This window comes from Oncorhynchus nerka, linkage group LG13, assembly GCF_034236695.1.
Source record: "Oncorhynchus nerka isolate Pitt River linkage group LG13, Oner_Uvic_2.0, whole genome shotgun sequence".
Classification (NCBI taxonomy): Eukaryota; Metazoa; Chordata; class Actinopteri; order Salmoniformes; family Salmonidae; genus Oncorhynchus; species Oncorhynchus nerka.
The window spans coordinates 88,314,450-88,333,601 of record NC_088408.1 but is presented as its reverse complement, the minus strand read 5'-3'; the positions used below and the strand labels follow the sequence as shown (position 1 = coordinate 88,333,601).

Below are 19,152 nucleotides of genomic sequence, written 5' to 3'. Positions count from 1 at the left end.
TGGCCAGTATGTTTCTACATCAGCCAATGAGGTGCTCCGCTCTGGAACATTCCATCAGGAGAGAGAGGAGAGGAGACAACCCCAGCTCATTCAGCAATCCCTCCTCTACTCCTCCCCTTCTCTTCGCTTATTCCTCCCCCTCTCCAATTGTGCTTTCTCCTCCTCTCCCTCAACAGACAGACAGACAGACAGACAGACAGACAGACAGACAGACAGACAGACAGACAGACAGACAGACAGACAGACAGACAGACAGACAGACAGACAGACAGACAGACAGACAGACATACAGACAGTTCTGACCTGAGACTCATAGGGCAGACATACAGACAGAGACAGACAGACAGACAGACAGACAGACAGACAGACAGACAGACAGACAGACAGACAGACAGACAGACAGACAGACAGACAGACAGACAGACAGACAGACAGACAGACAGACAGACAGATATACAGACAGTTCTGACCTGAGACTCATAGGGCAGACATACAGACAGAGATAGACAGACAGAGACAGACAGACAGACAGACAGACAGACAGACAGACAGACAGACAGACAGACAGACAGACAGACAGACAGACAGACAGACAGACAGACAGACAGACAGACAGACAGGTTCTGACCTGAGACTCATAGGGCAGAAAGGCGATGTGGATCTCAGTCAAGGTCTTCATGGCTTTGGACGCGCGGGATTTCGTCAACAAGTTAAACAATGAATCTGGGATTGCTGTGAGGGAGGGGGGACAAAAATATTAATTAAAAGATGAAAGAAAAAGGGAAATAGAATAGAAATCAATATACTCTACTGTGGAAGGTTGAGTGTTGGTATGGTGTCAAAGAGGAGTTGACTGTCGTTTCATCTGCTAGTCTGTTCCCAGTACTCCAGCAGGCGGTCAGACTGCTCTATACTCTAATTGACATATACAGCAGGCGATGGTACTTCGTCGTCCCGGGTCTCTCTAATATTACTCACTGTCAGTGAAGAAGACGTGAGCTCCTCTGTATCTGGGCGACCGAGGGTCTCTGAAGTCATCTATGAGTGCCTCCACAGTCTGGGGAGAAGGAACGGTTGGCAACATCATCAGAATCTTACCATAGAAAGCAAAACGTCTGTGGTCCTGTGTGGCTTAGATGGTAGAGCATGGTGTTTCCAACTCCAGAGCTGTGGGTTTCATATCCCACTGGAGCCATCCATATGTTCATGTATGAATGTACCACAGTAAAATGCTTTGGATGAAAGCATCTACCAAATGGCTCCCATACCTCATCATTGGGAGTTATTAAGTAGATGGCCTCCATGCTAGGGAGAGGCTCCCGTTTCTTTCCGATGTCTTCAACAACTGGACAGGAGAAGACAGAAAAGCACAGTCATTCAGTTAGTCAATTGAAGGTGGTACACCTAACATGTATCCCCTACATCCAATGTATCCGTAACATAGCAGAGACTCGCACTTGAGCCATTTACTTTCTGTTTTGGTCCACCAGCCTCAAACAGCTGTAAAAAAAAGTTTTGTTAATTTCACAGCGATTTAGATGGTACAATGATTCCCTACACTATTCAGTGCTTGTTTTCTAACATAAACTGAAATTGAGCGAAAAGTAAATAATTTTTGCAACCAGGAAATGACATTGGCCACTAGATAAGACAGCCACAAATTCAGAGCAACTTTCCGGTGGGAGAAATGAATTAGAGAATATCACAACCAAACTCTGGTGGGTAAGTAACACTGTGAAAAGCTTCATTCCATTATTACTGCAGATATATTATTGACATTTTCTGAAATAACAATGGAAATAAAAAACATGGTGTATCACCTTGAAGTGATGCTGAACAGGAAGTGTGTATATTTGGGACATTGACAGAGTGGTACTCACTGGTGATGCCCTCTGACATGATATCTGTCATCTTACAGCAGGATGACATCATCCTCATGCTCAGCTTGTCTACGACCAGCACCTGGGGCAGGGCAGGGCAGGGAGGACACAGGTCAGAGGTCACAGTGCGTCAAGGGCTCTAGTCAAAAGCAGTACGCTATATAGGGAATAGGGTGCCATTTGGGCGCAGACCAGCGCTATCATGTACTATCAGAGAGTCATTCATAACCAATACGCAGGCCTTCATAGCCAAGATGCAGCCATTCATAACCAAGACACAGTCATTCATAACCAAGACACAGTCATTCATAGCCAAGACACAGTCATTCATAAACAAGACACAGTCATTCATAGCCAAGACGCAGTCATTCATAAACAAGACGCAGTCATTCATAACCCAGACACAGTCATTTATAACCAAGGCACAGTCATTCATAAACAAGACACGGTCATTCATAAACCAGACACAGTCATTTATAACCAAAACAGAGTCATTCATAACCAAGACACAGTCATTCATAACCCAGACACAGTCATTTATAACCAAGATACAGTCATTCATAACCAAGACACAGTCATTCATAAACAAGACAGTCATTCATAACCAAGACACAGTCATTCATAACCAAGACACAGTCATTCATAAACAAGACACAGTCATTCATAACCAAGACGCAGTCATTCATAAACAAGACGCAGTCATTCATAAACAAGACGCAGTCATTCATAACCAAGACGCAGTCATTCATAACCAAGACGCAGTCATTCATAACCAAGACACAGTCATTCATAAACAAGACGCAGTCATTCATTACCAAGAAGCAGTCATTCATAACCAAGACGCAGTCATTTATAACCAAGACACAGTCATTCATAACCAAGACACAGTCATTCATAAACAAGACACAGTCATGCATAACCAAGACACAGTCATTCATAAACAAGACACGGTCATTCATAACCAAGACACAGTCATTCATAGCCAAGACACAGTCATTCATAACCAAGACACAGTCATTCATAGCCAAGACACAGTCATTCATAACCAAGACGCAGTCATTCATAACCAAGACGCAGTCATTCATAACCAAGACGCAGTCATTCATAAACAAGACACAGTCATTCATAGCCAAGACGCAGTCATTCATAAACAAGACACAGTCATTCATAACCCAGACACAGTCATTTATAACCAAGACACAGTCATTCATAAACAAGACACGGTCATTCATAAACCAGACACAGTCATTTATAACCAAGACACAGTCATTCATAACCAAGACACAGTCATTCATAACCAAGACACAGTCATTCATAAACAAGACACAGTCATTCATAAACAAGACACAGCCATTCATAACCAAGACACAGTCATTCATAACCAAGACACAGTCATTCATAACCAAGACACAGTCATTCATAACCAAGACGCAGTCATTTATAACCAAGACACAGCCATTCATAACCAAGACGCAGTCATTCATAACCAAGACACAGTCATTTATAACCATTGATATGCAGTGCTTTCAGAAAGTATTAATATATACTGAACAAAAATATAAAACGCAACATGTAGTGTTGGTCCCATGTTTCATGAGCTGAAATAAAAGATCCCAGAAATTGTCCATACCCACAAAAAGCTTATTAAAGCTTATTAAAATGTTGAGCACACATTTGTTTACATCCTTGTTAATAAGCATTTCTCCTTTACCAAGATAATCCATACACCTAACAGGTGTGGCATATCAAGAAGCTGATTAAACAGCATAATCATTACACAGGTGCACCTTGTGCTGGGGACAATAAAAAGACACTCTAAAATGTGCAGCTTTGTCAACACAATACCACAGATGTCTCAAGTTTTGAGGGAGCGTGCAATTGGCATCCTGACACTGCAGGAATGTCCACCAGAGCTGCTGCCAGAGAATTGAATGTTATTTTCTCTACAGTAAGCTGCCTCCAACGTCATTTTAGAGAATTTGGCAGTATTTGTATTTATTATGGATCTCATAATACATACGTCCAACCGGCTCACAACCGTAGATCACGTTTAACCATGCCAGCCCAGGACCTCCACATCTGGCTTCTTCACTGGCGCGATCATCTGAAGGGGTGCTGAGGTGTATTTCTGTCTGTAATAAATCCCTTTTGTTGGAAAACCACATTCTGATTGGCTGGGCCTGGCTTCCCAGCGGATCCATGGGTGGGCATAGGCCCACCTGATTGGGAGCCAGACCCACCCATGGATCCACCCTTGCCCAGTCATGTAAAACCCATAGATTAGGGCCTAATTTACTTATTTCAATTGACTGATTTCCTTACATTAACTGTAACTCAGTAAACTCTTTGAAATTGTTGCATGTTGCGTTTAAATTTTTGTTCAGTATACTTTCTGAAGGCACTGTAAAAGCTGCCCATACCTTCCATTCTCCTTTCTTGTGTACCTTCTTGATGACGTCATTCATAATCTCTGTAAAGGGAGAAATCATTGATTAGCACACTTCAGCTTGCACAGTAAACTTTTTTTGTGATAAAAGCCTCGTAGGCTATTTCCCCTTGTCATATACAGTAAGTCTCGCGAGGTCTCACTGACTCAACTATTGGAACAACATTAGCAAAGCCTGGGCATCTAAGCATAATGTTTCAGATTAAAAAATGGATGTCAGATATTTTTTTCTCGTGAATTCTGGTGACAGACGGTGTTAGCGGTGAGGATGGACTCCTCGGAGGGGTATGAAGTAGGCATGTCATACAGTGTAACACTTGAATTCTATCTGTGTGGAGTTTTGGAATTGCACCCCTTGGAACCCTCTGGAAGACTGTTGATGCATCCCAAATGGAACCCTATTACCTTTAAACTGTGCTACTCTTGACTGGGACCTAGGGAATAGGGTGCCATTTGGGACACATGTCCCAACTAACAGCAAACGTTCCCGCAACTTTCGAGAACGTTCCCTCCCCTCATCATCTAATGTTTGGACCATGTGGTCCACCATGGTTTGACTGGGCAGAGAGTGCAGCACAATCTGAGCCACTTCACCATAGCATCCATCATCCGGACATTCTAAAACGAGAATAGGTATGTACTGCAGACATTGGACCTCTATTACTTTTACTACTTGACAGCGGTACAACAAAAGCACAGTAAAGACCCTAAATTAAAAATATATACTGTAAGGGGAAGCAAAGCCAATGTTTCATGTATTACTGTATACAGTATATTAAATTGGGAGCTATACTACTTTGTAACATGTTTATCTTGAATACTGTATAACTGTAGTGTTTACTGTACTGTATGCTATTTTGTTTTTGTAGAACTGAAAGACGACCACCACATGGAACATGTCTATTTACAGGCCAACAGGAGGCTTCCATTGTGCAAATGGTAGTTGAACATAATGCCATAAGACTGTGGGATATCTAACAACAGATTATTGAAAACCCTGCCATCTTCCATTAACGTCAGAGTGAGCTTTTCAACCATAGCCTGCATTCTTAAGAAACACCATCTCTGGATGAAGCAAATCTACAGTCCCATTTGAAAGGATTCCCAGAGTGAAGGGTGAATGGTATGAATATATGCAAGTAAAGTAGTGTATTATTATTATTACACTGTTGAAATATTACAGACTCATTGATGTTGCCAGTGAACTTCACTACACAGCAATTACATTATTTGCTGTAATTTCAGAGAATCATGGAGTTGGATGCAAGTCCCATCCCCCAGGAAATCCTATTCATAGATGAGGCTGGATTCAATGTAATTAAGTGGAGGAGGAGAGGAAGGAATATCATTGGTAAACGAGCCATCATTGAGATACCTGGCCAGCGCGGAGGAAATGTCATCATAAGCGCAGCTATGAGCCACAATGGGGTCCTCCACCGCCATGCCACCCTTAGACCATAAAACATTGCCCATGTTCTTAATTTCCTGAACACCTTACATAACAATATTTTCCAGCCAGAGCTGAGAGGGCCAGATGATCCTGATGTATGTTCTAATCAAATTGTATTTGTCACATACACCGAATACAACAGGCGTTTCAGCTTACCGTTAAATGCTTACTTACAAGCCCTTAAACAACAATGCAGTTCAAGAAATAGAGTTAATAAAATATTTACTAAATAAACTAAAGTCAAACATAACATACAATCAATAAGTAACACAAGAAAATGCAATAACAATAATGAGGCTAAATACAGGGGGTACAGGTACTGAGTCAATTTACTAATGTAAATAGTCCTGGTTGCCATTTGATACATTTTTCAGCAGTCTTATGGCTTGGGGGTAGAAGCTGTTAAGGGTTCTTTGGTGTGGTAGCAGAGAGAACAGTCTATAACTTGGGGGACTGGTGTCACCCCCCGACCTTAGTATTCTTTGTTTTCTTTATTGTTTTGGTTAGGTCAGGGTGTGACATGGGTGATATGTGTGTTTTTGTCTTATTCTAGGGTGTTTGTACTGTCTAGGTTTTTTTGTAGATTTATGGGGTTGTTTTCACCTAGGTGTTTATGTTGGTCTATGGTTGCCTAGATTGGTTCTCAATTAGAGGCAGGTGTTTATCGTTGTCTCTGATTGGGAACCATATTTAGGCAGCCATCTTCTTTGGGTATTTCGTGGGTTATTGTCTATGTTATGTTGCACGTATGCACATTGTTTGTATAGCGGTCACGGTCGTCTTATTCGTTTTGTTGTTTTTGTTTAAGTGTTCTTCGTGTTCTTCATTAAATAAAGAAGAATGTATTCTAACCACGCTGCGCTTTGGTCTACTCCATACGACGATCGTGACAGAATAACCCACCAACAATGGACCAAGCAGCGTGGTAACTGACAGCAGCAGCAATCAAAGGACTTCTGGACTTGGGAGGAGATTCTGGACGGCAAAGGACCCTGGGCACAGCCAGGGGAATATCGCCGTCGCAAAGCAGAGCTGGAGGCAGCAAAAGCAGAGGCGCCGGTATGAGGAGGCAGCATTGCGGAGCGGCTGGAAGCCCGAGTGGCAGCCCCAAAAATGTATTGGGGGAGGGCACACGGGAGTGTGGCGAAGTCAGGTAGGAGACCTGCGCCAGCTCCCCGTGCTTACCGTGGAGAGAGAGGGCGTTGTACCAGGCCGGCACCGTGTTATGCGGTGGAGCGCACGGTGTCCCCGGGGCGTATGCATAGCCCGGTGCGGTACATTCCAGCTCCTTGTATCGGCTGGGCTAGAGTGGGCATCGAGCCAGGTGCCATGAAGAAGGCTCGACGCATCTGGTCTCCAGTGCATCTCCTCGGTCCGGCATACATGGCACCAGCCTTACGCATGGTGTCCCCGGTTTGCCTGCACAGCCCAGTGCGGGCTATTCCACCTCGCCGCACTGGCCTGGCTACGGGGAGCATTCAACCAGGTAAGGTTAGGCAGGCTCGGTGCTCCAGATCTCCAGTGCGCCTTCTCGGTCCGGTCTATCTGGTGCCATCTCCACGCACCAGCCCTCCGGTGGCAGCCACCGGGCTTCCTGTGCGTCGCCAGAGCCCAGTTCTCCCTGTTCCTCCTCCCCGCACTCGCCCTGAGGTGCGTGCCCTCGGCCCAGTAACACCAGTGCCGACACCACACACCAGGCCTACAGTGCGTCTCGTCTGTCCTGAGCCGCCAGAGTCTCCCGTATGTCCTGAGCAACCAGAGTCTCCCGTCTGTCCTGAGCCACCAGAGTCTACCGTCTGTCCTGAGCCACCAGAGTCTCCCGTCTGTCCTGAGCAGCCAGAGTCTCCCGTCTGTCCTGAGCCGCTAGAGTCTCCCGTCTGTCCTGAGCCGCTAGAGTCTCCCGTCTGTCCTGAGCCGCTAGAGTTTCCCGTCTGTCCTGAGCCGCCAGAGTCTCCCGTCTGTCCTGAGCCGCCAGAGTCTCCCGTCTGTCCTGAGCCGCCAGAGTCTCCCGTCTGTCCTGAGCCGCCAGAGTCTCCCGTCTGTCCTGAGCCGCCAGAGTCTCCCGTCTGTCCTGAGCCGCCAGAGTCTCCCGTCTGTCCTGAGCCGCCAGAGTCTCCCGTCTGTCCTGAGCCGCCAGAGTCTCCCGTCTGTCCTGAGCCGCCAGAGTCTCCCGTCTGTCTTGAGCCACCAGAGTCTCCCGTCTGTCCTGAGCCGCTAGTCTCCCATCTGTCCTGAGCTGCTAGAGTCTCCCGTCTGTCCTGAGCTGCTAGAGTCTCCCGAAATGTTTGCCCAAATAAATGCTTCACAAAGTTCTAGTAACAGACACATCTCAACATCAACTATTCAGAGGAGACCACGTGAATCTGGCCTTCATGGTAGAATTGCTGCAAAGAAACCACTACTAAAAGGCCACCAATAAGAAAAAGAGACTTGCTTGGGCCAAGAAACACAAGCAATTTATATTAGACCGATGGAAATCTGTCCTTTGGTCTGATGAGTCCAAATTTGAGATTTTTGGATCCAACCACCATGTATTTGTGAGACGCAGAGTAGGTGAACGGATGATCTCCACATGTGTGGTTCCCACTGTGAAGCATGAAGGAGAAGATGTGATGGTGCTTTGCTGGTGACACTGTCAGTGATTTATTTAGAATTCAAGGCACACTTAACCAGCATGACTACCACAGTATTCTGCAGCAATACCCATCCCATCTGGTTTGCGTTTAGTAGGACTATCATTTGTTTTTCAACAGGACAATGACCCAACACACCTCCAGGTTGTGTAAGGGCTATTTGACCAAGAAGGAGAGTGATGGAGTGCTGCATCAGATGACCTGGCCTCCACAATCACCCAACCTCAACCCAATTGAGATGGTTTTGCATGAGTTAGTCCACAGAGTGAAAGAAAAGCAGCCAAGTGCTCAGCATATGTGGGAACTCCTTCAACACTGTCAGAAAGCATTCCAGTTGAAGCTGGTTGAGAGAATGTCAAGAGTGTGCAAAGCTGTTATCAAGGCAAAGGGTGGCTACTTTGAAGAATATAAAATATAAAATGTATTTGGATTTGTTTAACACTATTTTGGTTACTCCATGATTCCATATGTTATTTCATAGTTTTGACATCTTCACTATTATTTTACAATGTAGAAAATAGTAAGAATAAAGAAAAAATCTTGAATGAATAGGTTCTAAAACTTTTGACTGGTACTGTAGGTCCTGGATGGCAGGAAGCTTGGCCCCAGTGATGTACTGGGCCGTACGCACTACCCCCTGTAACGCCTTGTGGTCAGATGCCAAGCAGTTGCCGTACCAAGCGGTGATGCAGCCAGTCAAGATGCTCTCAATTGTGCAGCTGTAGAACTTTTTGAGGACCTGAGGGCCCATGCCATATCTTTTCAGGCTCCTGAGTGGGAGGAGCCGGTGTTGTGCCTTCTTCACAACAGTGTTAGTGTGTGTGGACCATGTTAATTCCTCAGTGATGGGGACACTGAGGAACTTGAAGCTCTCCACCCTCTCCACTACAGCCACTGATGTGGATGGGAACATGCTCGGCCATCCGTTTCCTATAGTGCACGATCAGTTTCTTTGTTTTGCTGACGTTGAGGGTAGTAGAGGGAGGGGGTATGAGCTTCAAATATATAATTAAAAAGCTGTCCTATCTATCTACTGGAGTGAGTCAGTGAGAGGGACACACAGCAATCACAAGGCTTAATCTCTTTCAATCCTCTTACGCCACAGAACTGGGCTGCTATTTCTGGGCTCTTTCTGTCCCACAGGATGTGACGTAACAACGCCCATGACAATATATCCTACAAACCAAAAGCTTACCAAAAAACAGAAATAGGCCTATGCTTCATTGGAGCTAGGCATACAAACATTTCGCTACACCCGCAATAAAATCTTTTAAATATGTGTATGCGACCAATAAAATTGGGTTTTGATTTGATTTTCAAACAATGTTGTTTTGAACATGGGTTGAGGGTTATAGAGGCAACCTGTCCATCTATCATTGAATTAATTCACTATCCAATTAACCAACTGGTTTAGCTAGGGGGAATTGCCCCAATGCCCCATAAACGTGTCAGTCAGCAACAACACAAACTCACAAGAAGCTTGGGAATGTAAGATAATGTCTGCATCTCAAATGGTTCCCTATTCCCTGTATAATGCACTACTTTTGACCATGGACAATATGGGCACATAGGACTCTGGTCAAGTGCACTATATAGGGAATAGCGTGCCATTTGGGATGCACAAATTACACTTCTCCTGTCTCTCTGAGCCAGACAGCCACAATGATTGTGTCTCAGAAGGTTAACAGAAGAGCCAAGACCACCAACATGCCAGTCTGTAAACTACTGGCAGACAGGATAAAATAAGCTGTGGGTCAGTGTGGATCCTTGCAAAGATATAATGACTTTTGATACATTCATTGCATTGGTGTTTCAATTGACTTTCAATTAGTGTGCTATCCAGTAGAGAAATTGAATCAATGGGACCACCAGATGAACTAGGAAAGATAGGAGAACTGAGCGCCTTTACGCACGTTGTGCAATCGTATCAGATGCATGACGCACTATATTTTACTTTCAATATTTCTACTTCTCAATACGTTTTTGGCAAAAGAATGTACTTAAATAATGTTTGATTTACAAATAGATATATAAATAAAATAGTAATTCAAACCAATTAAAGTAGCCTAAATGACTTTTAGAATAGCCTACTGTCAAAAATAAAATAGTCTCCACGCAGTACACAGTGCTAGCCTACATATCGGTGGTTGATCGTTAAATGCAAATAAATATTCTTACTTTCTCCCACAATGGCTTTTAGTCCGAGTGGTGCCATGGTGATGCCTCTGTAGTGAACACGTCTCTAAATCCCCCTCTCTAGCTCCCTTAATAACCCGACCCAACCTCAGCTAATACAGCGATGTAGTATACTGGAGACCTAATCCTTTACGCCTCCGCCTTGCCTGTAGGCTACTGTACAACCATGCCGATTTCGTCGGTCATACCTAATGATTACATAGCATAACTTTTAAATAAACACAAATATGTTTGGCTTTCTGCAGAGTATCAATTATCAAGTTAAAGTTACTGTATTTTACATTAGGGTTAGAATAAAGTAACGTTTTTAGGCAAATTACTTCAGATTTTAATTTGGTTGTGTCACGAGCGTAATAAAAATGAATGATTCAACATTTAAATTGTATATGTTTAGCGCAAGTGCAATACATAGTCAATGTATAAACATTGACTACATTATCAAACTACCTAGAGATGTCCACAGGGGGGCAGTAACGTCGAGGTAAACAAAGTTCTCATTTTGTGCGCGTGACATTCAAACAGGTAAGGGCACAGATTATCCATTATATTGACCAGATACTCAAGTGGCCACTCTAACAATGAAAATAAATGTAATCAAAAATGGAAAGCAGTCGGGAGGAGGCAAGATCAGGTGGGACCATTCTAGCTAATGAGAGGGCAGATACTCGTGAAAAACAGGCACAACGTTGCCGGGATGTCACGTGTCCGTCTTATATCAGTACACTCGTAACAAACTAAGGATTACGAAATGTATATTTGATCAAATAATCCTCACGTAGCAAATCAGCATTACATATTTTTTTGACCAAATTCGACACGGATGACATCCATACCAAAACTCTTCACTTGGTGAGCGGCTTTTTAAACGTGCTGGAGAAGACACCTGCTGGAGAAGACAGATTTTGGGTCTTGTTTCCCTTTCCCCTTGCCTCTTCATCTCTTGTATGGGCAACCAAAAATGTTCTATTATATTGACAAGATAGTAAAATGACGCTCTAAATATGTAAATACGTCCTCAAAAATGGAAGGCATTGCTTGAACTGAGCGAATGGAATGGCTTCTAATTCCATTATATTATACTATTCCGCTCCAGCCATTACCAGGAGCCCGTTCTCTCCGATTTAAGTGCCACCAACCTCCTGTGGTGGGACCATACTAGCCAATGAGAGGGCAGGTATGCGTGTGAACAACCAAATTTGCACAAAATTCTTCAATTATTTTTGTGAACAGATTTGGGCGGAGTAACACCTCTCCCTTCGCCTCTTCCTCTCTGGGTTAACTGCATAGGTGGAGTGTCTGAAAGTGGGCGTTGTAAAGTAACGGGTAGGATCAACACAAGTGCGTGTATAGAAACCAGTGGTGAAAAGTACTTATGTAAAAATACTTTGAAGTACTACTTAAGTCGTTTTTTGGGGTATCTCTACTTTATTATTTATGTTTGAGAACTTTTACTTCACTACATTCCTAAGGAAAATATGTACTTTATAATCCCATACACACCCTAAAAGTACTCGTTACATTTGGAATACTCAGGAAGGACAGCAATATTGGCCAATTCACACCCATATCAATATAACACATTGTCATCTCTACTGCCTCCGATCTGGCGGACTCACTAAACACAAATACCATGTTTGAAAATGATGTCTTGAGTTTTGGAGTGATCCCTTTTTCTGTCGGTAAATTTAAAAGCAAGAACATTTTGCCATCTGGTTTGCTTAATATAAAGAATTTGATGTTTAGCATTCATTTTGACTGAAGTATGACAATTGAGTATTTTTTTTTCACCACTGTACTTAAGTACATTTAAAACCAGATACTTGTATACTCTTACTCAAGTAATGTTTCACTGGCTGACTTTTATTTCAGTCATTTTGTATTAAGGTAGGTATATTTACTTTTACTCAAGTATGACAATTGTGTACTTTTTCCACCACTGATGGAACAGCTAATTGGGCAGATTGGTTGCCACTCAAGACTGTTTTGCGTGGCTGCTTCCTTGTAGCATTTTAGCTAAGCAGGTTAGAAAGGTTATGATAATTAACATGGGAGGTTAGGAGAATTAATGAGGCAGGTTAGGAGAATTAACGAGGCAGGTTAGGATAACATTTTTTTTTTACCCCTTTACCCAATTGGTAGCAGTTACAGTCTGTCTCATCGCTGCAACTCTCGTACGGACTCGGGAGATGTGAAGGTCGAGAGCCATGCGTCCTCCGTAACACAACCCAACCTAGCTGCACTGCTGCTTGACACAACGCACATCCAACCCGGAAGCCAGCTGCACCAATGTGTCGGAGGAAACACCGTACACCTGGCGACCTGGTCAGCGTGCGCTGCGCCCGGCCCGACACAGGAGTTGCTAGTGCACGATGAGACAAAGATAACCCTCCTTAACCCGAACGATGCTGGGCCAATTGTGCGTCGCCCCACGGACCTCCCGGTCGCGGCCGGCTGCGACAGAACCTGGGCTCGAACCCAGAATCTCTGGTGGCACAGCTAGCACTGTGATGCAGTGCCTTAGACCACTGCGAGGTTAGGATAATTAACTTGGCAAGTTAGGATAATTAACTTGGCAGGTTAGGATCATTAACGTGGCAAGTTAGGATCATTAATCTTAGGGATCCGATCCCGTTAGCGGGATCAAAAATCGACAAAATCCGGTGAAGTTGGAGACGCCAAATTCAAATGACAAAATAGTAATAAGAAACATTCATGAACATACAAGTGTCCTACATCATTTAAAAGCTTAACTTCTTGTTAATCCAACCGCGTTGTCAGATTTCAAAAGTCCTTTACGACGAAAGCATACCATGCGATTATCTGAGGACAGCACCTCACATCAAAATACTTTTTCAAACCAGCACAGGCGTCACAAAAATCACAAATAGCGATTAAATAAATCACTTACCTTTGGAAGATCTTCTTCTGTTTGCAATCCCAAGGGTCCCAGCTACACAATGAATGGTCGTTTTGTTTGATAAAGTCCTTCTTTAGATCCAAGAAAGTCTGTTTAGTTGGCACCATTGATTTCAGTAATCCACTCGTTCAACATGCATACAAACAAATCCAAAAAGTTAAAATGTCTGTCAAACGATGTTTCAAATTAATCCTCAGGTACTCGAATATCTAAATAAATGATCAAATTTAAGACAGAGAATATTATGTTCAACAGGGATGATAAATAATGAAGAGACTACTTTTCTAATAAGGGACACCTTGGAAAAACTACCTGCTCATTTTTCAAGAAACAAGCTTGAAACCCTTTCTAAAGACTGTTGACATCTAGTGGAAGCCATAGGAACTGCAATCTGGGTCCTTGTTATTTGTATTTCCCATAGGCTAGCATTGAAATGGCCTGTGACCTCAAAAAACACATTTCCGGATGGATTTTTCTCTGGTTTTCGCCTGCCATATCAGTTATGTTATACTCACAGACATTATTTTAACAGTTTTAAAAACTTCAGAGTGTTTTCTATCCAATGTTACCAATTATATGCATATCCTAGCTTCTGAGCCTGAGTACTGTGGGCACATCAGTCATCTGAACGTCCGAACACTGCCCCCTAGCCCTGTGGCAGGTTAGGAGAATTAACATGGGAGGTTAGGAGAACTAACGTGCCGCGTTAATGATCCTAACCTGCCCTCCCCAGACAACCCCCCAGGTAAAGAAGCCGGATGTGGAGGTCCTGGGATGGCATGGTTACATGTGGTCTGCAGTTATGAGGCAGGTTGGACATACTGCCAAATTCTCATTGGAGGCAGTTTATGTTAGAGAAATGAACATTCAATTATCTGGCAAAAGCTCTGGTGAACATTTCTTTCGTCAGCCTACCAATTGCGAGCTCCCTCAAAACGTGCAACATCTGTGGCATTGTGTTGTGTGACAAACGGCACATTTTATAGCGGCCTTTTATGGTCCCCAACACAAGGCGCACCTGTGTAATGATCATGCTGTTTAATCAGCTTCTTGAAATGCCACACCTGTCAGGTGGTTGGATAATCTTGGCAAATGAGAAATGCTCATTAAACAGGGATGTTAACAAATATAGGCACAAACTTTTCTTTAATATTTTATTTTCAGCTCATGAAACATGGGACCAACACTTTACATGTTGTGTTTATATTTTTGTTCAGTGTACATATAAAAAGCGTGAATAGATAACATACATAGATACAATTAAAATACATCGTATAGTCCTGCAAACACTGAGTTACAATGGATAGCAAAAACAAAATCACAGGAAAGGCTTCAGATCAATCTCTAAGTTGAGACTAAAGGGAGCGAGGGTGTTTAAATTAAAGGCCAATTAACATGGCAGGTTAGGAGAACTAACCTAGCTTGTTCAGAGAATGATGTTAAGGTTAGGAAAAGAGTTAGGCTTAGATAAAATGCTACAAGGACGCAGCAAGCATCCACGCAAAACGGTCTTGAGTGGCAACCAATCTGCCCAATTAGCTGTTAGGTTTCCATACACCCACTTCGTGATGATTCTCTTACTTATTTCGCAACGCACACTTTCAGACACACTCCACCTATCTATCAACTTATCCATGACTCCCATTGAAAAATATTGAAACAGCATCCTTCCTCCCTACCTTACTTGAAAAAGGCCCACGCTAATTTTGTGAAGACCTGAAAAGTAGGTACATCTCATCTGTATATGCCCTGTTTATCAAAGTGCTGGAAAAAGTTGTCAATAATCAACTGACTGGCTTTCTTGATGTCTATAGTATTCTCTCTGGTATGCAATCTGGTTCTGCTCAGGTTATGGATATGTCACTGCAACCTTAAAGGTCCTCAATGATGTCACCATTGCCCTTGATTCTAAGCAATGTTGTGCTGCTATTTTTATTGACATGGCCAAAGCTTTTGATACGGTAGACCATTCCATTCTTGTCGGCCGGCTAAGGAGTATGGGTGTCTCTAAGGGGTCTTTGGCCTGGTTTGCTAACTATCTCTCTCAAAGAGTGCAGTGTATAAAGTCAGAAAATCTGCTGTCTCAGCCAATGCCTGTCACCAAGGGAGTACCCCAAGGCTTCATCCTAGGCCCCACGCTCTTCTCAATTTACATCAACAACGTATCTCAGGAAGTAGGAAGCTCTCTAATCCATTTATATGCAGATGATACAGTCTTGTAATCAGCCTGCCCATCCCCAGATTTTGTGTTAAATGCTCTACAACAAAGTTTTCTTAGTGTCCTACAATCTTTCTCTACCCTTAACCTTGTTCTGAACACCTCCAAAACAAAGATTGTGTGGTTTGGTATGAATGCCCCTCTCCCCAGAGGTGTGATTACTACCTCTGAGGGTTTAGAGCTTGAGGTAGTCACCTCCTACAAGTACTTGGGAGTATGGCTAAATGGTACACTGTCCTCTCAGCACATATCAAAGCTGCAGGCTAAAGTTAAATCTAGACTTGTTTTCCTCTATCGTAATCGCTCCTCTTTCACCCTAGCTGCCAAACTAACCCTGATTCAGATGACCATCCTACCCATGCTAGATTACGGAGACAATATTTATAGATTGGCAGGTAAGGGTGCGTTCTTCAACATTCGGCCATCAGATTTGCCACCAATGCTCCTTATAGGACACATCACTGTACTCTATACTCCTCTGTAAACTGTTCATCTCTGTATACTCGTCGCAAGACCCACTGGTTGATGCTTATATATAAAACAATCTTAGGCCTCACTCCACCATATCTGTGATATCTACTGCAGCTCTCATCCTCCACATACAACACCCGTTCTGACAGTCACATTCTGTTTAAGGTCCACAAAGCACACACATCCCTGGGTTGCTCGTCTTTTCAGTTCGCTGCAGCTAACGACTGGAACAAGCTGCAACAAACACTCAAACTGGAAAGTTTTATCTCAATCTCTTCATTCAAAGACTCAATCATGGACACTCAGACATCATCTTACTGACAGTTGTGGCTGCTTTGCATGATGTATTGTTGTCTCTACCTTCTTGCCCTTTGTGCTGTTGTCTGTGTCCAGTAATGTTTGTACCATGTTGTGTTGCTACCATGTTGTTGTCATGTTGTGTTTCTACCGTGCTGTGTTGTCATGTGTTGCTGCCTTGGTATGTTGTTGTCTTAGCTCTCTATTTGTGTAGTGTTGTCACTCTTGTTATGATGTGTGTTTTATATATATATATATATTTTTATTTTATTTATAACTATAAATATATAAATAGTTGTGTGTTTTATATAACTATATATATAGTTATTTTTGTAATCCTGTCCCCGCATGAGGCCTTTTGCCTTTTGATAGGCCGTCATTGTAAATAAGAATGTATTATTAACTGACTTGCCTAGTTAAATAAAAATAAATGAAAAGTATATAAACTACAGTGTTGAGTGTGTGCTTATATATGTCCTATTTCAAGTAGGCAATTATACACATGTGTGAATTGTAAATGTGTTTTTTTGCATATCCCATATCCCCCTGCAGGAAATTCTATTAAACTATCCCGAGCACCTGGGTAGGCGTGTTTTGCAGCGGATGAACGTTGATCGCATTTGTTTTGGAACTGAGCTGCCTCCCGGGCGTGAGCCATGTGCACTATTCAAACCCATAGCGAAGTTGTTTCAAAACAAAAGCGACGTAATTAAGCACGTGGAATTATGTAGCAGTCTGTGTTTTAACATGAAAAAAATGTATTGGTTTTGATAAACGCGCTTTATATGCTTTCTCAATTAAAACAAGTTCGACAATTCAAAGAGCCTACATTTAATGGAAAAGATAACCAACCGGCTATTTGGCAGGCTAACTCCAAAAATGTCGCGTTCAAAATAAATAGAATATCGGAAATCTCTGACTTCCGAGTGTTCACGACAACTAGAAACACGGAAAAAACGAGCTCCGACCTAGAAAAAATATGTTTTAAACTGTTATCCAACTCGGAATTCCAAGTCGGGACGTCGGGCCTCTTTCTAAAACTCCCACATCCGACCTGAAGACCACTGACGTCATAATTTGACCTCTTATTTGTTCGAGTTCCCAGTTGTCTTAAAAGCACAATTTCCCTGACTGAAAAGACTGTGCCGAGAGTTGAGGACCATTGAAATCATATTCCCCTCTCTTGCAATGATTGCGTCATCACTCCTTTCATTTGAAGGTGACTGATTAAATATTGTATTGTAATGACCTGACTAGATCATAAATGAACAATTGTCCAGACAGAGGCTTGAGTTTGCGAATTGACGGTTTATTGAACCAACTTTACACAGGCTACTGTTTGGGCCGTAGCACACGCCAAATATATGACAGATAACCCACAAGCCAATCGTGACCTTCTCTTGTGAAGCCCAGACGTAAGAGAGAGAGAACAAAGGCTGAACCTGGTCTTAACTTTCAATGCCCAACCCCCCTCCACGCCACTCCGCCAACCACCAGGATGCCCGGCATCAGAACATTCCAGGCATTCCCGTGATTGGCAGATAGCAGGTTGATTGACATGTCGGACCCCGCGAACACCGGGTACTGGTCAGTACAACACAACCACCTCCTAGCCTAGCACATAACACACAGCTGTCTGTGCGGGTCGCTACACAGCCCCCCCACCACAAAGTCCCTCGTCCCCGAGGGAACAAACAAAGTCTCTGAAGCGACCCGGAGGTCTCCTTTGCCTGCGTGGCCGTGATGGTCGCAGAGTGCCCCTCTGGGAACCAGGGGATGAAGGCAGGGATATGGGGGACAAGGAAGCGGGAACGGGTAATACAGTCCGTGGTTCTGGGGAACCACGCGGTGACACAGGGGGAGACAGGGGAGTGGGCTGTCTGGAGCCTTGTCTGCGGCACCTGAGGGTGGGTGCCTGGAGAATGTCATTGCCAGAGAGGGGAATTGTGGGGGTTCCTGGGGTTTGGGGAGAAGAGGCCCCTCTGTATGGGGCTAACCTGTCCCGGTGCAGTGCCACCTTTCTCCCCCTGGGAGGAAGCTGCACCCGGTACACAACCTCCCCTACCCTCTCCAGGACACTGCAGGGTCCCACCCAGTGACTGTCCAACTTGGGGCATCTGCCTTTTTTCCTTAGGGGCTGTAGACCCAGACCAGCTCCCCAGCCACAAAGTGCCTTCCCCCGGGTGTGCACGTCATAGTTCCTTTTCTGCCTCACACCTGCATTCACCAGCTGCTCTCTGGCAAGGTGTGGGCTGTCTCCAGGCGGTCCTGGAGTCTCCGGGCATACTCCGGCCCCGGAGGAACATGAGGGCTATCCAGGGGCCGACCAAACGCCATCTCCGCAGGGGTGCGGATCTCTCCCCAGCATGAGGAGGGCAGGCGTGCAGGAGGTGGAGTCTTGGACAGCGGAGCGGCATGCCATGAGGACCATAGGCAGGTGCTTGTCCCAGTCACGCTGGTGTTTGGAAGAGACGATGGCCAGCTGCTGTCCAAGCGTTTTGTTGAAGCGCTCCACAAGGCCATCACTTTGAGGATGGAGAGGAGTAGTGCGGGTCTTGTGCATACCCAGCCTCTCACACATGGTGGCGAACACACGGGACTCAAAGTTTCTGCCTTGGTCGCTGTGGATGGACTCTGCAGCTCC

The 19,152-nt window shown here is 44.0% G+C and overlaps 1 protein-coding gene across 3 annotated transcripts in view; it reads right to left on the bottom strand.

The window, feature by feature from the left end:
* The window catches only part of LOC115140329 (syntaxin-binding protein 1-like), a 33,844-nt gene extending 22,216 nt beyond the window's left edge, over window positions 1-11,628 (bottom strand). For 2 of the 3 annotated variants that reach the window (XM_065026808.1, XM_029678662.2), the window contains exons 1-6: window positions 10,588-10,694; window positions 4,301-4,350; window positions 1,881-1,962; window positions 1,269-1,345; window positions 979-1,057; window positions 629-732 (exon numbers count right to left, since the gene is read on the bottom strand). In XM_065026808.1, the coding sequence (XP_064882880.1) occupies window positions 629-732; window positions 979-1,057; window positions 1,269-1,345; window positions 1,881-1,962; window positions 4,301-4,350; window positions 10,588-10,624 (429 nt within the window). In that variant the 5' untranslated portion in view covers window positions 10,625-10,694. Of the gene's footprint in view, window positions 1-628; window positions 733-978; window positions 1,058-1,268; window positions 1,346-1,880; window positions 1,963-4,300; window positions 4,351-10,587; window positions 10,695-11,438 lie in introns of those variants that run through there. The other variant, XM_029678663.2, reaches the window with a different exon arrangement.
* Window positions 11,629-19,152: the final 7,524 nt, after the last annotated feature.